The 18,061-nt window shown below is 40.9% G+C and overlaps 1 protein-coding gene and 1 pseudogene across 2 annotated transcripts in view; one reads left to right on the forward strand and one right to left on the reverse strand.

The window, feature by feature from the left end:
* LOC124789880 (D-glucuronyl C5-epimerase B) overlaps positions 1–18,061 on the reverse strand; it is a 418,486-nt gene that overhangs the window by 108,722 nt on the left and 291,703 nt on the right. For both annotated transcript variants that reach the window (XM_047257396.1, XM_047257395.1), the window contains exons 2-3: positions 10,850–11,017; positions 10,595–10,747 (exon numbers count right to left, since the gene is read on the reverse strand). In XM_047257396.1, coding sequence (XP_047113352.1) covers positions 10,595–10,747; positions 10,850–11,005 — 309 coding nt within the window. In that variant the 5' untranslated portion in view covers positions 11,006–11,017. The remainder of the gene's footprint in view (positions 1–10,594; positions 10,748–10,849; positions 11,018–18,061) is intronic.
* On the forward strand, positions 3,578–3,695 carry LOC124791175 (annotated as a pseudogene).

Consider the following 18,061-nt stretch of genomic DNA (forward strand, 5'->3'; position numbering starts at 1 on the left):
CTGATCCTGTCTTGAGTGGTGTGTTAAAAAATACCAAGGTTCACGAAGTAACTGCATCAGTGCAAGAACTATTTCACAATTATTCAGGTGTCAGTGTTGTTAGTAGTCTTAGTAGACATTACACTCCAAGATCAACGGATGACTTCCAATCATCGAATCATCGTCCAATTTACTGAGAACCCATTTGTCTAGTGACACAGGTTTTAGTAGTTAGTGCAGTAATTAACCATTCTCCACCCTCACCATACATAAATGAGCGCAAATGGAGGTGCTTCGTTCAACGCCAGTATGTCCCAAAGCAAGCAGACACTCATACATTTTCCTCCCCATTACTGTCAAAGGACCCCAAAAATGTTTGTTCTATCAGATCATGTCCAGATTGCAGTCCACAGCATTAATGATATCACTGCCCTTTCCGCAACGTCTGTTTTTTATGCTGCAAACTGGGCACCTCGCAGGTGTCTGCCTTGGCCAGTATGTGTCAACAACTTCAGCCATTAAAAGGCTGCAAGCTATCTTGTTGATATCTGTGACAGCAGCGACTGAGATGCAGTGATTAATGTTGCAACTGGACTTTTGTGGCGTGAAAGTACTTGTATCTGGTGACTCAGCTGAATCTTTTTACACATTTTGTAAGCTCCCAAACAGTTTCTCCAGAAAACAATGATGGATGGTTACTGCTGGCTTGGAATTCATTGCTCTCCTGAAAGTACAGGCCTATGGAACAATGTACTGCTAGTATTCCACTTTCCATTAGCATAGGTGAAGGCTTTAATTGCATCTAATTGGAGCCACAGCATTGGAGATGTTAAGAAATACCACGCGTCTCCATCAAACAATCCACATTGTTACCACAACCAAGTCCAAATACAAAAGCAGAGTCGTCAGTGAAGTACAACACTTAGCACTGTAAGCACATTTATTACTGACACAAACATACAGATATAATAGAACCCCTAAATGGAGCGACAAACACTAAATATTCCAGAATGTGTAAATGTTACAAACAAAAAAAAAAATTTGAGAACTATCCAGGAATGGTAAACACTAAATAAAAAATATATAGCGGTGATGAAATTTGAGCTGGCGACCTGCAGCATGCCAGCCATCAATGCTAACCATTACTCCACAAAGCATGCAGCACAGCTCACGGCAATATTATTTGGGTTCTTTCAGGGCTAGAGTTGACAGTCATTTCATTTCAGTGAATGTAGCAGATGTGTGCACAACAACAAAAACGAAAAAATAAAAAACAAAGGCTGAAGCTCACATTGGATTATGGTAGGGAAGGAAATTGGCTAATTCATCTGAATATTTTCAAGTTAAGAAAACTATACAATCAAAACTGTAAATGCTACAATATTTGTTCAGTTGGAGTAAGAGATATGCAACTATAGTCAACACAGTGTAAGAAGACCACTAACAGATGGCAGTGTTGTTGCCAGCTTTCAACTCCAAGGCTCAGATGACTATAGACAAAAACAACAGCCGCCTATAGAGCTGTGACATCACTGAAGCATTGCCATAGAGGCTTTTACAAAATCACATTAAGCAATTGGCTGCAGCACACACACAAAGCTGTCATGCCCAGCCTACTGCAGTTGTCAGGGATCAAATCACACCACTCGACTATAGCTGTTGAAAGAAATCTATTACAAATGTGGGCGTGCCTTCTCTGTTCAACTGTGTATACAAATCCTTTTTCACGGCCTTCACTCACGCAAAGATCTACAAGTTCAAACTGTGGAAATCAAATGATATTTTATCATCCCTTCACAAGCCACAAGATGCAAAGTTCAGCATCAAGGAACCTGCTAACTTCCTACATCAAAGTACACATGTATTGTTATTGGCAAATTTAACGGTATCCTGACCAAAGAGATATACATGCATAATGATCAGAATGGTGAGCAATTCAAAATTCAGCAGTGTTAACACTTCAATCAAAACACAATATGCACTGCAGAGAAAACACATAGTGTCACCCCAAATGAAGCTTAATTTCAAGGACATTAATTGTTCAAAGTTTAGAGATACTCTTGATGCTACAGTTTTCATCCTTGAACCAAGGCCAGCAGCTGCTAGGAGAGCAGCTGGTACCTCTTTATAATGACGGGGAACGGTTACAGCATGTTGTGGCGTGATCTTGCTAGGGGTATTGCAACGGGTATGAATCCACAGACACTACAATTGGCTGTAGTCGACTGGTGTGAACAGGAATGAAACACTAATCACCCCCTTTTCTACAGTAGAATACAATGTGCCCTGAGTGGCTCTCTCTCTCTCTCTCTCTCTCTCTCTCTCTCTCTCTTTTTTTTTTTTTTTTTTTTTTTTTTTTTTTTTTTTTTTTTTTTTTTGTTGCAGAGAGCGATCATAGATTTTCTTATTTCCCGGCACATTCACGGTGTGAGAAGTTCTCACAATGTGCTCATACTACTTGCAATTCATAAAGGGCTTCTGTACAAAGGCACATCCTTTGCAAGAATTACTGCTGGGAGATCTCAAATTTTTCTGGTGCAACAAGTTCAGGTCACTTATTTGGCAAACCAGTCTCCACTGTAACAGACCACCATTTTCTATGCTAGCTGACTAGTGCGACAGATCCCTTGTGTCAATTGATAAGACAGCACCGAGACTTCATGAGTATGATGTCACAATGCATACAAAAACTGATGTAAACACAAAGACACTGACTGCTTTTCAAGGAATTCTTTGGCAGAGCATAGCAGCATGGACAAAATCTCTGTCACTGCTGTAATAAATGACACTGACATTGAACAGAGGGAAGATCAAGCACTGCAAAAATCTATAGAAGCCTTGAGGGAGGAGCGTCCAACCAAAGGAGAATTCCAATTAATAAACATAAACTGTATGAGAGGAATTATGATCCAATGGGGTTAAAAAGGTTGCTCATCATCTAAGCTCATTTGCAACCAGCAATCTTTAATATTTCTGCAATTCTTCCACATCTGGCAATCTGGGATTTGTAAAGATTCCAGACAGTCAGACACAGGTATCATTGCCTTGTTTCTACCAATACCTTACACATTGTGCGAGTCACTAAATGATGCCAGTGGTGAAAGGATGTGTTGCAGTTACCTCCAAGCATCTGATAAAAATTCGACCTGAAGCAGTGTCATTCCACTAGACTGAACTGATCTCTTGTGGAGTTTCACAAGGTCAATCAGCAGGGATCTAGAGATAATAGTCTACACCCACTACCTCACCAGAAGCTCAGGGCAGTGCGAAGTTCCTTGTAAAGGACATAATTTTGAAGCATGGAGCACTCCGTATGATATTTCTGACCATGTACAGCTTTTCCATTTGAGACTAGTATCAGAGGTAATTTCACATTTCAGTGTCACCCACAGAATGACAGCAACCTATCACACAAAGACTAATGGCCTTAATGAACGCCGTAATGGGACATTGGCAGATATGCTTTCAATGTACATTGTTGTTGAACAGAAAGAATCAAATACAATATTGCCACATCATGACATTTGCATGTAAAACAATGAACTAAGACACTACATGCTTCACCCTATGCTTATTGCTCCACAGTAGTGAGGCAAATGCCAACGGCTTTGCCATAATGGTAACACCGGTTCCCATCAGATCACCAAAGTTAAGCGCTGTCGGACTGGGCTAGCACTTGGATGGGTGACCATCCGGTCTGCCGAGTGCTGTTGGCAAGTGGGGTGCACTCAGCCCTTGTGAGGCAAACTGAGGAGGTACTTGATTGAGAAGTAGTGGCTCCGGTCTCGAAAACTGACATACGGCTGGGAAAGCAGTGTGCTGACTGCATACCCCTCCGTATCAGCATCCAGTGACACCTCTGGGCTGAGGATGACACGGCAGCCAGTTGGTACCACTGGACCTTCATGCCCTGTTTGAGAGGAGTTTAGTTTTAGTGAGGCAAATACAACAATGGATATACTGTACCCATTTCAGACAGACAATACACAGGACGACTATGTGAAACACCTCATAACCAAGGCTGAAGAAGCAAGGCAGCCAGCTTGTATAAAGAGTGATACCCAGAAGACAGACAGAGATCATTGTAATGTCAAGCAAAGGTCAGCGATATACAGCTCAGGAGACTTGATATGAAATTTTACTTATTTGTGGAAAATTGGACGATCAGAAATGTTACTTTGGGCCACATTCATCGCTTGCTGGGCATCACACAATAAAGGATTGTGCCCTTCAGCAAGAAGATAAAAGTGCATAGATGTTGTCCATGTCCTCCATTGACGGAGGCACAGGCTGATGATGGGAGCTTCTTGTTCAAGGAAGTGAGTCTGCTTGAAAACAGCAAATCTCCGACAGGATAAAAAGTGAGGGATTGTGCTTTCCACCACAGGAACGATTGTTGTAGTCACCTGCTGAACCATCACATCGATGTTACCATGTGGAGAAGATTCAATGGCGACAGCAGAGGTGAAAATTTCCCAGTCCGCATTGTTTAACGCCCATCTGGTCAAGTGTCCATGGGTCTGATGCTGGAGCAGTGACAGGGAGATGGGAAAGTGATCACTACCACACAGGTCATAATCATGTGCTCTCCAGTGGACTGATGGAAGAAGTCCTGGGCTGCAAAGTGATAAATCAATAGCCGAGTAACTGCCATGAGCCACACTGAAGTGTGTGGCGGCCTCAGTGTTTAAGAGGCAGAGGTTGAACTGAGACAGTGAAGTTTCGACATCTCTGCCTTGGCCATTAAGCATGGTGCCTCCCCGCAAGGGATTACAAGTGTTAAAATATCCCAAAAGTAGAAAGGGTTTAGGGAGTTGAGCAATCAGTGCAGCCAATGCGTTTAGGGGTACTGTACCATCTGGAGGAAGATACATGTTGCAGACAGTTATTTCTCACATTGTCCTTATCCTGACACTACAATTTCAAGAGGGGTTTGAAGGGGCACCATTTCACTACAGACAGAGTTTAGGACATAAACACAAACTCCACCTGACACTCGATCATAGTCGCTACGGTTCCTGTAATATCCCTTATAGCCACATAGGGCAGGGGTCCGCATCGCCAGGAACCAGGTTGCATGGGGGAGGGGAGGAGGGGGGGGGGAGGGGACAGTGCAGAAAGCAGATGTAAATCTTAACAGTTGCCGTAACTCAGCCAGGTGGTGGCAAAAACAGCCTCAATTCCAATGGAGGATGATGTCATCGTGAGACTGGGAAGGCATGGAACATTCAATGAGGTAGTTTACACCTCAGAGCCACCTGCTGCCACCGACTTTTTGCCTGAGTAGTCTATATCCATTGTATTTGAGGGTCCGGCGAGATCTAGGTCCTCAGCAGATGCCAGAATCTCCACCTCATCCTCAGACACAGAGCTTGTAGGTAGCGGTGGTGTGGGTGCTACCACAATTTCCTTGTTCTTGGGGGTCTTCTTTTTCGATTTCTCACACTGTTCATTGGGTTTCTCTAGCTGGGAGGGCGTCTTTGATTCAGTCTCCGAGACTAAGGAGGAAAGTGAATCCCTACGACCAGTTACCTGTGGTTACTTCAGCCACTGGTGGGTGTCCGCTTTGCCACTGGTAGGAACTTGGGAAGGGAGTGGCCCAAGGGACCCCTTCCTAGCGAGAGGAGCCGAAGAAGACTTATGCTTTTCCAGCTTAGAATTGGGGACTGATGTCCCCTATTTTTTTTTTTTTTGGGGGGGGGGGGGGGGGGGCTGCTCCCGAAGTAGGTGGTGCAGGAGCAACAGGGAGGGAAGGGCCGCCGCCCCCCCCCCCCCCCCTCTCACCATCAAGGGGGCGTGTGTAGTTTATGGCTCTTCCGAGAGCTGACTGGAATTGGTGAAACATATGGGGCTGTAACAGTAGTTATAGAAGCAGCGTAAGATATTGTCACGCACATGGGATGGAGCCTTTCAAATTTCCTTTTAGCCTGAGTGTAGGGTAGTCAGTCCAGGGTCCTGTATTCCATTATTTTCCTTTCCTTATGTAGACTCCTACAGTCAAGAAACTGTAGAGGCAAGGCAAGATGACAGCAAAATTAAATATACAGAACCGATAAAGCCAGTACTAAATATAATAATGAAAATTCTAATGGAATTTATGAAAAAGCACAAAAATTTTTATAGAAATATGAACGAAAAATTCAACAGACTTGCAAAGACAATGAACAAAATGGGAGAAAATACTGTAACTGAAATAAGGCAGTCAAGGGATGGACAAGAGAAGAAATTTGATGAATTAAAAACACAGGTGTTATTGGATCTAAAAGTAGTAAGGAACAATACTGAAGAAGAAACAATGAACATGCAGGAAACATTTAAAGACAGGAAGATGAAAATTACAAAAAAACAGCATGAAACTATATTGCAGGACGTATTACAGGTAGAAAAAAAGCAGCCAGTGTGAGCCAAATGATATAGAATGTGCAACAGTCAATTTGAGAACATGCAGAGCAAGCAGGAAGTAATGAACTGCAGACCACAATGATTTCTATTGAGAAGCAGACAGCAGTAAGTGCTAGAAACAAAATGTCCATCGAATTTCTACCTAACTGCAAAGCTAAAATTTCTGTTCAAAAGAAAGTGCATTGTTAGAATGACACCTTGAAAGAAATCCACTTCTCATTGGACAGGGTGACTTGGTGAGGTGGATAGTGCAGGGAGTCTGACACAATATACACAGCCAGCAGACATGAAAGATACCAGAAACAGAAGAAATGGCAGCAGACCAAGAACCAGTATTACACGCACTAGCTGAATGTGAAGCAGACAGCTTCCTAAAAGGCAAGGATGTGGGAATGGTGAAACACATAAGACTAATGTTCATACAGCACAGACACATAAAAAGATAGCTGGATAAGAAGAGAAATGTTTTTGACACAGGTAGACAGAGGAAGATCACAGAGTAGAAAGAAATTATAGGTGATGGGATATCACTATGGCTTCAGACTTAGAGAATAAGTGGATGAGAAGAGGGAGTCGCGTGCCTGAGTGTGACTGTCAAGCAGATCTGCCTAGAACGGGGAGCAAACCAGCAAGCAAATGAGACAGCAGGAATCTCCTGCTAGTGTTAAGATCCAAAATCTGTAAGACAGCAGCAGCTACTGGTGCAAAAACCATGTCAGTCATGAAAAACAGAAGGTTAAATGACAAACAGGACAGTTTACTAGAGGAATGGAAAAAACAAAAAAGGAGGACTGGAACTAACCCAATTATTACGAGATAACTATAGAGCCAAACAATGAAATTAATAATAGATTCTGGAAGTTCCTGTGTGCCATAACAAGTAATGTTTACAATAAAGTACTGAAGGAAAGAATGGAAATATAGTTTTCCAGCTAGTGGATTTAAAGTTAATGGCACTTTGCAAATATTCTATTAACTGCCAAGTGCCGTTGGAGTTAAATCAGTGGATGTGTGCGTCACATCACAGGGAATTAAATACTTCATGTGTTATATGGTCATTTATATCATTTGCAGTTGTTAGGGAGAAGTGTATTGCTTGCACGAATTGTTGTGTTGTACTTATATTAGGAAACTATGAGAGAAACTAAGTGATGTTAAGAAGAATTATGATGAAATATTCAGGAGAAATGAGAGAAAATGAATCTACACTATGTGATCAAAAGCATCCAGACAACCCTAAAAACATACATTTTTCATATTCGGTGCATTGCGCTGCCACCTACTGCCAGGTACCCCATATCAGCCCCAGTAGTCATTAGACATCGTGAGAGAGCAGAATGGGGCACTCTGTGGAACTCTGACTTCGAATGTGGTCAGGTGATTGGGTGACACTTGATGTCATACGTCTGTACATGAGATTTCCACACTTCTAAACATCCCTAGGTCCACTGTTTCTGATGTGATAGTGAAGTGGAAACATGAAGGGACATGTGCAGCACAAAAGCGCACAGGCCGACCTCGTCAGTTGACTGACCGAGACCACACCACAGACAGTTGAAGAGGATCATAATATGTAATAGGCAGACATCTATCTACACCATCACACAAGCGTTCCAAACTGCAACACAATCCACTGCAAGTACTACGACAGATAGGCGGCAGGTGAGAAAACTTGGATTTCACAGACAAGTGGCTGCTCATAAGCCACACATCATGCCAGTAAATGTGGAACGATGCCTCGCTTGGTGTAAGGAGCATAAACACTGGACAATTGAACAGTGTAAAAACATTGTGTGGAGTGATGAATCACAGTACACAATGTGGCAATCCGATGGCAGGGTGTGGGTAGGGTGAATGCCCGGTGAACGTGTGTAGTGCCAACAGTAAAATTCAGAGGTGGTGGTGTTATGGTGTGGTCGTGTTTTTCATGGAGGGGGCTTGCACCCCTTCTTGTTTTGCATGGCACTATCAGCAAAGAATGTTTTGGAATGCCAACTTCGTGCGAGGCCTCACTGACCAACATTGATACCACTCCTCAGTGCAGCACTCCACGAAGAATGAGGTGCCAGTCCCCAAGAAACCTCCCAACACCTGACTGAATGCATGCCTGTGATAGTGGAAGCTGTCATCAAGGCTAAGGGTAGGCCAACACCATATTGAATTCCAGAAGGGCCAGGTGTCCGGGTACTTTCGATCACATAGTTTATGGTGCATGAAAAAGAAAGGAGGTGACTTTAAGGGAAGAAGGTAGATAAATAGCAAATGTGTTTTTTGGAAGATGACATTGGAAAAGAAGTACTGTGTTTTTCCTCTTAGATAAGCAATAGCTATAAATGCAGCAATGAGTGTTAACAGACACAATGGAATTCTGATGTACAAAGAAGAATAAAAAGATACTGAACTTTCCAAGATATGATTTAATATGAGATAAACAATACCAGGAGGAAGAAAAAAGTCTGACAGAATTATTAGCAGAAGTATAGGAAGTTTCACCAAATAACCACAAGTTATATATATAAAAAAAAGATATTGAAAAGAAAGTAAAACGAAATGCCTTATGCTCTTATTGTAAATCTTCATCAAATACCAGCAGCAATGAAAGACAAAAAAAGATGAAACTAAGCATACTAGCTGCAGGAGTGGACGAAGACTATGTGGAAAATATAATTAAAAAAATTAGTGGAGGAGATATTCCAAAGGACATTAATGAATGAAATTAACCACATTATCAAGTATTAAAATAATATATGTGTGACTGTCAGGAAAGAACAGTGTTTAGTTTTTTGATTAGGTCTGCATATGTGGTAGACAATGCTATGCATTTATAATAATTATGTTAATGAACAACATTAAAGAAGTGTTAAATAGTATATTTGTAGTACTTCAAAATGTTTATACTTTCAGATCATTAATGTGAATTTCTGGTGTACTTTCATTAAATTTTGGGGTAAATCATGTCTTACTTTTCAAAATTTTGGTAATCTTTCATTAATTTTTCAGGATTTTTTTCTTTTATTTCCAAACATCCTTGTTGATTGAAGATTCTGGAAACTATTAGTAAGGAGATGTAACAATACAGAGACTGTATCCGAAAGATCACATCCACCCTTACTTGCCTTTACTCTGGCAGAGTAGCATTAATGATGTAGTGATGGCCCTTACTAAAAGCAGGGAATAGTTTTTCACCTGCCGATAGTTTTGGCGCTTATTAGTTAGTATGACTTTGGTCATTATCTCAAGCAGGTTGCAAGAGTGAGTGCAAACTGCATATAAAATGGCATGATTTGAAGACCGGATTTAGTTTTGTAACTGATGAAAGTATATTTAATTAAAAGGTGACTATAAAATATCAAACAGTAATGGCAAACTTACATAGAACTGCACTAAGTGGGTGAGTGTGGCTATAGAGAATAAGGAAATACTGGTTGTAACTAATAAATAACCAAGTCAGTGTTTAAATAAACAATTTTGTCACCATTCCAAGGTATTAATCATATGTTATTACTCTGGTGTGAACTTTTGAATCAAAGTATTGGAAGATTGAGTGTCAGCAGGCACACGGTTGGCAACTTTAATAGCTGGAATATTTACCTTGGGTGTATGTCTGTCCTCCTGTGGTGTCATCGAGTTGTTAGTCTGTTTTCTACAAATTTAGACAGCAGATAACTTATCTCTTTCCAACCAGTAGAGTTGGTGGCTTACAATGGTATTTTGTTGTTTAATATATGTAATATAATAGCATTCCTAATGGTATGAAATACATAGTTTACCATTACTTTAAAAAGAGATAATAAAAACAAACCAAAATATTTATTGCTTATGGTATTGATGAAAGCCTATAAAAAATTTATAAGTATATGACGTATTACAGAATATGAGAATAGTACACAATAAATAAACAACTGTTCTTCTAGCACTTTCCTATGGTAGCAAAAACTTAGGTGTCAATAAAAAACATGCAAAATCCAAGACAGGCTGTAGGAATGAAATATATGGAAACTGCAACTGGAAATAAAATGAGTATTAAAGCACCTAATACAAATAAACTGAACAGCTCTCAGCTTCCCAAATCAGCTTTAGAATATATATCACATAGCAGAATTCACATATGAAGATCTGAACAGAAATGAGAACATTTAACTCATAAAGTGAAGAAAATGATTATTATTTCTTGAGTTATGAGATTAAGGCACAGTGCATTATAAAAACATACCTCATAATATTTATTGAGAAATGAAAATGGTACATATACTTCTCCCCCTTCTTTCCTGCAGCTCACTGTATATTCACCGTTAATACTGCAGTCAATTTCTTCAAAGCCCTGTATGTCGGTACCATGATCCAGCAAATCACCTGCACCTAGACCCTGAATCAGTGACAACATGTTCAGAAGTTACAAAATCATTACAGAAACCCACAAGACAAAACACTTAATAAGACACCAAACACAGTAACAAAGGGCACTTACTGGAACACTATTTGAAGGTTTCTTGTTGTTCCAATCTACAGAATGAGATTTTCTGGCATATACAGCTTCCCCACACTTCATCCACAAAGGTAGTGTCATACATATCGCAATAATACATAGGAGGAACAGCATAAGTTTCAGGTTCACCCGTATCATAACGATTAAGTCCTGTAAGAAAAAATGAAAAACATATGGTCTTCCATCAAACAATTATCCACATTATGCCCAAGATGGCTAAGACAGTGCCTCTCTGCAATCAATTTTGTATATTTATTACTTTCACAAGCAAAGTGTGCTTGAATTTGCTTTACTTGTGGCAACCACAACAGGTATCCACGAGTGAAAATCAGACAATAACACACAAAATTTTATTACCAGAAAGTTTAAGAGCAACAAAGCCAAAATCACCTACTATTCTACACAATCACCAATCCTCTCAACACATTTCTCCTATCATGGTACCAATTTCAATATGCCCTCTTCACAGAAGTCCATTTTGTTGGAGTACAGCCATCCGCAGACTGCTGATTTCACTTCCACATCTGTCGCAAAGCACTGGCCGATGAAATATCTTCACGGGACCAAACAGATGAATGTCCAACAGTGCACAGTCCGGACTGTATAGTGGATGCTAGAGCATCTCTCGCTCAAATTTGGGGATTTTCTCATGAACAGGAACAACAACATGGAGGTGAGCATTGGCATGAAGAAGTTTGACACCATCAACATTAATGTTGTGAAGCACTTTCCTACCAGACTAAGTCACTTTTTTTCATACTAGAGAACCAGCACATTTCCACTCCATAGAGGACCACTTGGTTTCGGGCATGTAGTGGTACACCTACGACTCATCATCACCTTTCAGAAAGTCATGCCCTTCTGTGTGTGTGTGTGGGGGGGGGGGGGGGGGGGGGTAACTGATCCAAACTTGTGATCATTCGCTGGCCCTTGTGGTTGTCTGTTAGGTTCATAGGCACCCAGCAAGCACTAACTTTACAAAATTTCAATTTGTCATGAACAATATTGTACATTGTGTCATAGGAAATGATGAACTGCTGTAATATGGTTCACAGTTGTACACACCAGTCATTTAAAATTGCTGCCTCAATTGCTCTGCCACTCTGCAGGGTTGCAGCTGTTGCCAGCCGCCTGGAGCGTGCTGAATCACTAAGATTCACACAGGCCTCTTGGAAGAATGAACACGAGCTGGAGACTTTGTTACAGTCTATACGGTCATCCCTATACACGTCATGCATGTCTCTGTGAATTTTGCACAGTTCATGTCCTTTGTCCCTCATATATCTAACTGCATTTCGCTCCTCTTCGCAAGTTGACAAACGTAACATGTGTGCCATGCTTGTTTTGCAGTACAAGCTTCTCTCACTACAGCTGCACATGAAAACAAAATACCCTCTGTAGTGCAAAACTTCATTATATTTGTGCTAAAATTGCAACATTCCAGCTAGAATATCAAGGCAGAAAAAAATGGTTGTATATTACTTTGTGTTCATCTGGCGTGTATATATTTTTCCTCGGCATACAAAATCGATCTTACATAAGTTTCACCAAATATTAATGTTCTTTTAACAATGAATGTTTCAAATTTGTTTTGGTTTACAATGCTCTCACCAGGCACTTTCTCCTTCTTTAATCCAATTTGATGTTAAATCCTCCTCTGTAGCTACAGTTCCTTGACGTTGCTAGAGATGGCCGGTTTGTATGTTGGTGGTGAAAGATATTTTCACTAACACTACTTGGCTATCACAACAAACAAAGTTGACAATACAGGATTCCTCATCATCATAGTGTTTGCCAACACCTGTGGTTAACTTCTAAACCTTTCCATTATGTCTCACAAAGTGACAATATGTGGCATCCTTAGTGTTACCAAACATAAACAGATTTGTTGTTGTTGTTGTTGTGGTCTTCAGTCCTGAGACTGGTTTGATGCAGCTCTCCATGCTACTCTATCCTGCGCAAGCTTCTTCATCTCCCAGTACCTACTGCAACCTACATCCTTCTGCATCTGCTTAGTGTATTCATCTCTTGGTCTCCCCCTACGATTTTTACCCTCCACGCTGCCCTCCAATACTAAATTGGTGATCCCTTGATGCCTCAGAACATGTCCTACCAACCGATCCCTTCTTCTGGTCAAGTTGTGCCACAAACTCCTCTTCTCCCCAATCCTATTCAGTACCTCCTCATCAGTTATGTGATCTACCCATCTAATCTTCAGCATTCTTCTGTAGCACCACATTTCGAAAGCTTCTATTCTCTTCTTGTCCAAACTATTTACCGTCCATGTTTCACTTCCATACATGGCTACACTCCATATACTCGATGTTAACAAATTTCTCTTCTTCAGAAACGCTTTCCTTGCCATTGCCAGTCTACATTTTATATCCTCTCTACTTTGACCATCATCAGTTATTTTGCTCCCCAAATAGCAAAACTCCTTTACTACTTTAAGTGTCTCATTTCCTAATCTAATACCCTCAACATCACCCGACTTAATTCGACTACATTCCATTATCCTTGTTTTGCTTTTGTTGATGTTCATCTTATATCCTTCCTTCAAGACACCATCCATTCCGTTCAACTGCTCTTCCAAGTCCTTTGCTGTCTCTGACAGAATTACATTGTCATCGGCGAACCTCAAAGTTTTTATTTCTTCTCCATGGATTTTAATACCTACTCCAAATTTTTCTTTTGTTTCCTTTACTGCTTGCTCAATATACAGATTGAATAACATTGGGGAGAGGCTACAACCCTGTCTTACTCCCTTCCCAACCACTGCTTCCCTTTCATGTCCCTCGACTCTTATAACTGCCATCTGGTTTCTGTACAAATTGTAAATAGCCTTTCGCTCCCTGTATTTTACCCCAGCCACCTTTAGAATTTGAAAGAGAGTATTCCAGTCAACATTGTCAAAAGCTTTCTCTAAGTCAACAAATGCTAGAAACGTAGGTTTCCCTTTCCTTAGTCTTTCTTCTAAGATAAGTCGTAAGGTCAGTATTGCCTCACGTGTTCCAGTATTTCTACGGAATCCAAACTGATCTTCCCCGAGGTCGGCTTCTACTAGTTTTTCCTTTCGTCTGTAAAGAATTCGTGTTAGTATTTTGCAGCTGTGGCTTATTAAACTGATTGTTCGGTAATTCTCACATCTGTCAACACCTGCTTTCTTTGGGATTGGAATTATTATATATATATATATATATATATTGGAATTATTATATTCTTCTTGAAGTCACCTGTTTCATACATCTTGCTCACCAGATGGTAGAGTTTTGTCAGGACTGGCTCTCCCAAGGCCGTCAGTAGTTCCAATGGAATGTTGTCTACTCCGGGGGCCTTGTTTCGACTCAGGTCTTTCAGTGCTCTGTCAAACTCTTCAAGCAGTATCATATCTCCCATTTCATCTTCATGTACATCCTCTTCCATTTCCATAATATTGTCCTCAAGTACATCGCCCTTATATAGACCCTCTATATACTCCTTCCACCTTTCTGCTTTCCCTTCTTTGCTTAGAACTGGGTTTCCATCTGAGCTCTTTATGTTCATACAAGTGGTTCTCTTATCTCCAAAGGTCTCTTTAATTTTCCTGTAGGCGGTATCTATCTTACCCCTAGTGAGATAAGCCTCTACATCCTTACATTTGTCCTCTAGCCATCCCTGCTTAGCCATTTTGCACTTCCTGTCGATCTCATTTTTGAGACGTTTGTATTCCTTTTTGCCTGCTTCAATTATTGCATTTTTATATTTTCTCCTTTCATCAATTAAATTCAATATTTCTTCTGTTACCCAAGGATTTCTACTAGCCCTCGTCTTTTTACCTACTATATCCTCTGCTGCCTTCACTACTTCATCCCTCCAAGCTACCCATTCTTCTTCTACTGTATTTCTTTCTCCCATTCCTGTCAATTGTTCCCTTATGCTCTCCCTGAAACTCTGTACAACCTCCGGTTCTTTCAGTTTATCCAGGTCCCATCTCCTTAAATTCCCACCTTTTTGCAGTTTCTTCAGTTTTAATCTACAGGTCATAACCAATAGATTGTGGTCGGAGTCCACATCTGCCCCTGGAAATGTCTTACAATTTAAAACCTGGTTCCTAAATCTCTGTCTTACCATTATATAAGCTATCTGATACCTTTTAGTATCTCCAGGGTTCTTCCATGTATACAACCTTCTATCATGATTCTTAAACCAAGTGTTAGCTATGATTAAGTTATGCTCTGTGCAAAATTCTACCAGGCGGCTTCCTCTTTCATTTCTTAGCCCCAATCCATATTCACCTACTACGTTTCCTTCCCTCCCTTTTCCTACACTCGAATTCCAGTCACCCATGACTATTAAATTTTCGTCTCCCTTCACTATCTGAATAATTTCTTTTATTTCATCATACATTTCTTCAATTTCTTGGTCATCTGCAGAGCTAGTTGGCATATAAACTTGTACTACTGTAGTAGGTGTGGGGTTCGTATCTATCTTGGCCACAATAATGCGTTCACTAAGCTGTTTGTAGTAGCTTACCCGCGTACCTATTTTCCTATTCATTATTAAACCTACTCCTGCATTACCCCTATTTGACTTTGTGTTTATAACCCTGTAGTCACCTGACCAGAAGTCTTGTTCCTCCTGCCACCGAACTTCACTAATTCCCACTGTATCTAACTTTAACCTATCCATTTCCCTTTTCAAATTTTCTAACCTACCTGCCCGATTAAGGGACCTGACATTCCACGCTCCGATCCGTAGAACACCAGTTTTCTTTCTCCTGATAACGACATCCTCTTGAGTAGTCCCCGCCCGGAGATCCGAATGGGGGACTATTTTACCTCCGGAATATTTTACCCAAGAGGACGCCATCATCATTTAATCATACAGTAAAGCTGCATGCCCTCGGGAAAAATTACGGTTGTAGTTTCCCCTTGCTTTCAGCCGTTCACAGTACCAGCACAGCGAGGCCGTTTTGGTTATTGTTACAAGGCCAGATCAGTCAATCATCCAGACTGTTGCCCTTGCAACTACTGAAAAGGCTGCTGCCCCTCTTCAGGAACCACACGTTTGTCTGGCCTCTCAACAGATACACCTCCGTTGTGGTTGTACCTACGGTACGGCTATCTGTATCGCTGAGGCACGCAAGCCTCCCCACCAACGGCAAGGTCCATGGTTGGAGAATAAACAGATTACATATTTGAAATATGTTATTTCCTTTCATTTGCATAATGTTCAGTAACAACATGAACACAACATTACACTCCAAAGCAACCATCAGATAATACACTGAAAATGAAATGAAATGTCGTGTGGCTACGGCCCCCCCCCCCCCCCCCCCGGGTAGCCCGTTCGCCTGGTGCAGGTCTTTCGATGATTAGGACAACACAACACTCAGTCCCTGAGCGGAGAAAATCTCCGACCCAGCCAGGAATCGAACCCAGGACCTTAGGATTGACATTCCGTCACGCTGACCACTCAGCTACCGGGGCCGGACAGATAATACACTGACCCAAGGTTAAACTGAATTACAATTAACAAAGCATTAAAATTCAGCAATAACCAAATAAAATCAGCAAAGGAAAGATATCAAACAGCATCTGCAATAAGGAATCTTAGGTCTTAAGTATTGCTTGATATGTACATTGAATAAAAAAAGCACTTAAAATGCAAAGGCCGATGTTAAAATTTATGACTCAGTTTGTTAACTCTCTCTCTCTCTCTCTCTCTCTCTCTCTCTCTCTCTCTCTCTCTCTCACACACACACACACACACACACACACACACACACACACACACACACACACACACACACACACACACACACACACCTTATACTTCACCACTTCCTTTACATACAGTCTTCTTTCTCCTGTACGGCCTACAATGTTTTAACATTTTATACTTTGCTTAAAAAGTACCACTGGCAGGTATGAAATTCTCAACACTATTTTAACTAACTTATAAGAATCAATCTTACATAAGTTTCACCAAATATTAATGTTCTTTTAACAACATGGCTCCTATATTAGACAGGTTTGTTACATGTACAGGCTGCAGTAGGTATATATATGTGCGGATGGATAAGTGTGTGTGTGCGGGCGCGAATGTATACCTGTCCTTTTTTACCCCTAAGGTAAGTCTTTCCGCTCCCGGGATTGGAATGACTCCTTACCCTCTCCCTTAAAACCCACATCCTTTCGTCATATATATATAAGGAAGTGGGACAGGAGACATCAAATTGTGCAACCCAGATATTCATGCCATGTGGCTGTTACTGCTCAGTTGGCAATAATCTTCCTGCATTTGTTTATACAAAACAATACAGATTGGCTGTTCACCAACCTACAATGTAGGCACAATATGGCAAGTCAAAATCTGCTATCCCTTGCACTAAATGTGTTATGGGTGACAAAAAGACAAACTGATTGTTTAACAACAATACTGAGACAAGCCCCTACTGGCACATCATAAGCCTGCAAACTGATTGTGTTGCTCCCATAATCTGTGATTTAAAAGCTGTCAGACCTGGGTGAAGACTGCTATAGATACTGGGTGAAGACTGCTGTAGATATAGCTCTGCTGAGGTTCAGCACTGTTCACACATCTCTCCAATCTCTTTGTGCTTTATAAGGTGAGTGAACCATGAAGTCAGAGAGCCTGTCAAAATAGCAAGTTCCAGGAACACAGTAATTTTGAGTCTAGTAAATAAATACTGGGAGTGCAGAGTTGGGGAACTCAGTTTGCACACAAGTCTCCCCCATTTTCCTATACCCTCCCATAGCTATTTTTTCATCCCTGTTCCATTAATCTCCTTTTCTCCACATATTCTCTTCTACTGCTTCCAACTAAACATCCCTTGATCTGCTGCCTTCGAGCGTCAATTCATGCATCTTCCTTGGTGTTCTACCACATGGCACTCTCTTTACATGTCCGTACTACTAAAGTCTTGCTGCTTCTATCTTTATTTGTAAAGGTGGCCAGTTCTTATTCTGTCCAACCTCATTAGTACCACACTGCTTTTGTGAAATTCAGTGTCACATGCCTATATCTCTCTCTTTTTTTTTTCTTCACTGTCCAGCTTTCAGAACCATAGGTCAGGATAGACCACAATATTATTTCCTTGGTCTTCTGCAAAATATCATCAACCCACACTATGCTCCTGACACTTCTCATAAACATGCTACTGCTTATCTCCCTCCCACCAAATTCCTAATA

This window comes from Schistocerca piceifrons, chromosome 3 (assembly GCF_021461385.2).
Source record: "Schistocerca piceifrons isolate TAMUIC-IGC-003096 chromosome 3, iqSchPice1.1, whole genome shotgun sequence".
Classification (NCBI taxonomy): Eukaryota; Metazoa; Arthropoda; class Insecta; order Orthoptera; family Acrididae; genus Schistocerca; species Schistocerca piceifrons.